Source organism: Fonticula alba (assembly GCF_000388065.1).
Source record: "Fonticula alba strain ATCC 38817 unplaced genomic scaffold supercont2.5, whole genome shotgun sequence".
NCBI classification, from domain to species: domain Eukaryota; order Rotosphaerida; family Fonticulaceae; genus Fonticula; species Fonticula alba.
In genome coordinates, this window is record NW_009242975.1 from 2,206,890 (window position 1) to 2,211,160 (window position 4,271).

Consider the following 4,271-nt stretch of genomic DNA (forward strand, 5'->3'; position numbering starts at 1 on the left):
CCCCCTCCTCTTCCGTGTCTGTGCATGCATTCCCCGGTCACCCGCCTCTGCGCCTGCCCCCGCGCCCGTACCTGCCCCCGCTTCGACTGACTCCTCGCAGCCCTGTTCATGACCTCCAACATCTGGGTTGCCGCTTCGGCGGCCGGCGCACGGTCTACCATCCTTCTGTCGGTGTGCGGTGGGCTGGCTGCCATCAACGCCGGCATCGCGCTGCTTTTCAAGTTCGTCTTCTTCACCTACAAGTCGGTGATTGTCGCCCCCTGAGACCGTGTTGGTGGCCTGGCTGCCACACCACTGCGCAAGTCGGCGGTCTGTGGTCTTCCTTCCGGTCCCCGTATCTTCGCCTCTCTCTCCCTCCCCTCACCAGGGTATGCTCGTCGTACGGGGGATGCGGGAGGACCGGCGGCTCCTCATGCACATTGCGCTCGAAAAAAAAAAAAACAAACACCCAACTCAATAAAATCTTCCCAAACAAAGTTTTTCTTCCTGCCTCTGAGTCTGGGCACGGGCTCCATGGTCCCTCGCACTGCTGGTGTATTTCGACTGCAAGGGCGTTTCCCGAGCGACAGTAACAGCAACAACAACAGCAGCAGCAACAGCAGCAGTGCAAACAGAAGCAGGAGCAAGGTGCGGCCGAATGCAATTCAGCGCTTGTGGGCCGCTTGACGCATGTACCAAATCCCGTCGGCCCTGGTGGATTGTTTGTTGATCTGTTGTTGTTGGGATTTGGAAACAATTCGTTCGAGAATCTCCCCGGTGCCTCGAACGAGTCTATACCGGACATGGGCACGCACAAATATTCATGCAGTCGGAGCTCGGCTGGTCAGCAACAGCCTGGAGGGCGAGCCGGTATGCGGGGAAATCAAATTGGATCGTTTGGCTGAGGGGGAGGGAGAGGAGCGAGAAAGGGAGAGAGAGAGAGAGAGGACGTACCTCATGCGGCCTGTTTCCTCGTCATACTTTTCACTGATGGTGTTGTAGAGTTTGTCATACTGGGCCGGAGTCATGGGGCCGAAGGAGGCGGCCGGAGTGGCCGGCGGATCGCGCGGGATACTCTGCGTTCCCTGGGCACCACTCGAGCTGGTGGTGGGTACTGGCGGCGGGGGACCATGACTCGGGCGGTTCAGGGGCAGACCTGGCGGAGGGGCTTGTGGGACCGGTGGGGCCGGTGGGGGCGGCGAGCGACTCCTGCTACTGGAGTTGGAGCTGTGGCGACGGGACCGCCGGCTGTGTGTGCGGCGGGACGATCGCGTCGGGGAGGAGCGATCCCGGCGTCGCGAGCGTCTTGATGAGTCCCTGCGCCTGGATCGGGACCGGGACCGTGAGGCTGAGCGATTGCGTGAGCGATCCCGGTCACGCCGGCTAGACCTCCGCCGGCCACGGCTGCGGCTGCGGCTGCGGCTGCGGCTGCGGCTGCGGGTAGGACTGTGACTGCGACTGCGACTGCGGCTGCGGCTGCGACTGCGCTTGCTCCTCCGAGAACGTCGCCGCCTCCGATCGTGGCTGCGGCTGCGGCTGCGACTGCGATCGCAGCTACGATCACGGCTACGGCTGAGCTCGCGGGCATACTTGCGAGTGTGCTTGTCGGAGCTACGTCGGCCCCGGTCACGGCTGCGGCTGCGGCTGCGACTGCGATCGCGATCAGGGCGCGAGCCCCGTCGGCCGCCGTCCGGGTCCGGAGAGTGGTCCCGCCTGGACATGGCCATCAAAGAACCACAACAATCGGGCAGCGAGGAATGGCGAAGAAAGAATGGGCCTGTGAAGGAGAGGCAGAGAGGGAGGTTGAAGGGAGACGGCGGCCAGGATATCTGAGACCACTCCATCCCCACGGATGGACCAGCCGTGGCTGAAAAGACCTCTGAACCCACTGCTCCCAACGTATGGGCAAGAGTCGAATGTTGTTGGGGTTTTATTTTCTATGTTCTATCGGTATTCGATTGAGGGACAAGGTGGCCCCTCCCCTCCACATTGGTTCCATCTTCACCCGTGAAGATGGGGAGGGGGGGGGGGGGGGTGCGCATGGTGGGGGGCGGCGTCATGAGAGGAGGAAAAGCAAGCATCTTGCCCAGTCTTGTGAGGATGGGTAGGTTATGTAGGCAGGTAGGGCTTTCCTTTTCCCGACCAGGACACGCGGGCACTCACGCAGCGAGAGGGGGCGGGGGAGAGAGGGGAACAGGAAGATCGGTCCCTGCTTTGCTGGCGCGACTTAGTGGGGCAGCACCGAGGCCAGCAGGCCGGCGACCGGTTGGATCAGCCAGTCCGGCACAAAGCGCAAAGTCCAGTCGATACGCCCGCCGGTGAGAGTCCGAGCAGCAGCCAGACACCCATGCTGCGAGTGCCAGTAGTGCGCATTGACGAGGCCACGCCAGTGCGACAGGGCGGCAAGCACCACACAAAAGTGGAAAAGCTGATGCGAGCTGAGGAAGAAGTCGAAGCGCCCCGGGGCATACTTCTCCGGCGTGCGGGTGGCATAGAGCGAAGCCCCGAGCAGGTAGAAGAAGGCCATGCCGGCCATGTTGCTGATGGAGGCCTGGCAGGTTGACATGTGCCGGAGGAGATCCCAGGCGGAGGAGTGTCAGATCGCGGATCCGTGTCTGCGAGCAAGTGTCGCCCCCCCCCCCCCCCCCCCCCCCCCCCCGGAAGACATTTGGCCCGTGGTCCTGTCGGGTGGAGGCGCCCGCGGGATGCGGGGCCAGGAGGGGAATTTGAGAGGGGGGGGGGGGGGGGGGGGGCGCGCGCGCGCGGGAGAAGGAGAAAGCAGAGCACGTACCGCTCCATAGGCGCGGGTGTAGCCCATCGCAATCAGCACATGGAAAAAGGGCAGGGCACCGGAGACACTCATGGTGACAAAGAGGATGGCCCGCTTGGCGCGGAAGGTCGGATGGAGGAAGCTTTTCCGCAAGACCATGGGCAGGAGCGGGATGGCCGGCGCCGCGGCCAGAGCCAAGTAGACCCACTTCAGGAGGCCAGGAGCACAGCCGAGAGCATAGTACAGGGCAGGAATGACAGAGCCGACGATCATGGTCATGATACCGAGGTAGTCACAGCGGTTCATGGTCTCGCTCACCTCGACCGAGTGATCGCTATGACGTGCGAGCAGCAGGGAGACAGCGGCCGAAGAGAGAGAGAGAGGGGCAGGGGGGGGGGGGGGAAGGATGCGGTGTGGGTTGGTCAGTGTGGGCCGCCGCCGCGAGGTGGAGGCAAGGCCAGGGGCCCATTGGGAATGCGGGGGCGCACCAAAACAGATGGAAGGACGAAGACAGCAGGAGCATTGACACGGCACACACGAAGAAGACCCCGAACATGACCTTATCGCCGAGGGTCAAGTCCGCGTAGACTGGCGCATAGCCGGTGAAGGTGAGGATGGCCACGCCGATGAAGAAGACCGCCGCCAGGAGGTGCGAGTAGATGTTGCCGGTTTCGTTGTGCAGGAAGAAGAGAGACTTGATGTCGGTCAGGAAGGACCCATCCGAGATTCGGTACCCGGAGAGGATCCATTCATTGTCTTTGCGCCATTCCTCCAGCTCATCGTATGTCATGAGATTCTGCCGGGGCCAAGAGGCAGGGGGGTTAGCGAGGGAGGGCAGGCGTGCGCGTGCGCGTACGCGTATACGGGGAGCGCAGGAGAGAGGGGCAGGAGGAGGGCCAGCATGGTGGCAGATGGGCACAGACACACCTTCTTGAGGTAGGCGATTGACGGGCGCTTCGGGTGGCGCTTGGGCGGCTGGTGGCTGTGATGCCGGCAGGCGTGGTCCTTCAGGGGGTGGGAGTTCTGCTGGTGGGACATTGGCAGGCTGGCGTCGGAGGCGGCAGCCTGATCGATGGCCATCGAGTCCAGGGAGGAGGAAGAGAGTAGAGCCTCGGTGGACTCGTCGGTGCCACCGACAGCGGTCACAGGGCCAGCCATGGGACGCCGGCGAACGGGAGCGGGGTCAACCACCATGTCTCTCGGGCCGCGCGGGGGTATACGGCGGCAGCGGCTGTGGCTGGGTCGTAGCGTGTGTTCGAGCTAGAAGGGGCGACAAAGCGAGGGGAAGGGAACGCGGTCGGGCAGGGGGGGGGGGAGCAGGTAACGGGAGAGAGTGGGCGAGAGCAGATGCCCGAGTTGCCACGGATGGGCACCCGTCCTGCGCAGGCGGCTGAAAGGGGCAGTCAGCCAGGCGGGGCCCGTGCCCCGATCCGAGGACAGTGGGAGCAGCCGAAGGTCCCCCCCCCCCGGGTTGGTCTGTGTCTATGTGTGAGGCAGGGGTGACAGAATGTCCCAGGTCAAA

At 63.7% G+C, this 4,271-nt stretch overlaps 3 protein-coding genes across 3 annotated transcripts in view; 1 reads left to right on the forward strand and 2 right to left on the reverse strand.

Moving 5' to 3' along the window:
* Positions 1–476, forward strand: part of H696_03649 (hypothetical protein) — a 1,832-nt gene extending 1,356 nt beyond the window's left edge. The window contains exon 3 of the mRNA XM_009497522.1: positions 101–476. Coding sequence (XP_009495797.1) covers positions 101–264 — 164 coding nt within the window. The 3' untranslated portion in view covers positions 265–476. The remainder of the gene's footprint in view (positions 1–100) is intronic.
* Positions 477–644: 168 nt separating this feature from the next.
* On the reverse strand, positions 645–1,706 carry H696_03650 (hypothetical protein; the record flags this gene model as incomplete). The annotated part of the gene is made up of 3 exons (XM_009497523.1): positions 645–771; positions 934–1,135; positions 1,427–1,706. The coding sequence occupies 3 exons, from the start codon at positions 1,704–1,706 to the stop codon at positions 645–647; spliced, it is 609 nt and encodes a 202-aa protein (XP_009495798.1).
* A 296-nt stretch (positions 1,707–2,002) lies between these two features.
* H696_03651 (hypothetical protein) lies at positions 2,003–4,096 on the reverse strand. The gene is made up of 4 exons (XM_009497524.1): positions 3,677–4,096; positions 3,238–3,545; positions 2,771–3,083; positions 2,003–2,530 (listed from the first exon to the last, which is right to left on the reverse strand). The coding sequence occupies exons 1-4, from the start codon at positions 3,941–3,943 to the stop codon at positions 2,207–2,209; spliced, it is 1,212 nt and encodes a 403-aa protein (XP_009495799.1). The 5' UTR covers positions 3,944–4,096; the 3' UTR covers positions 2,003–2,206.
* Between the last annotated feature and the right edge of the window lie 175 nt (positions 4,097–4,271).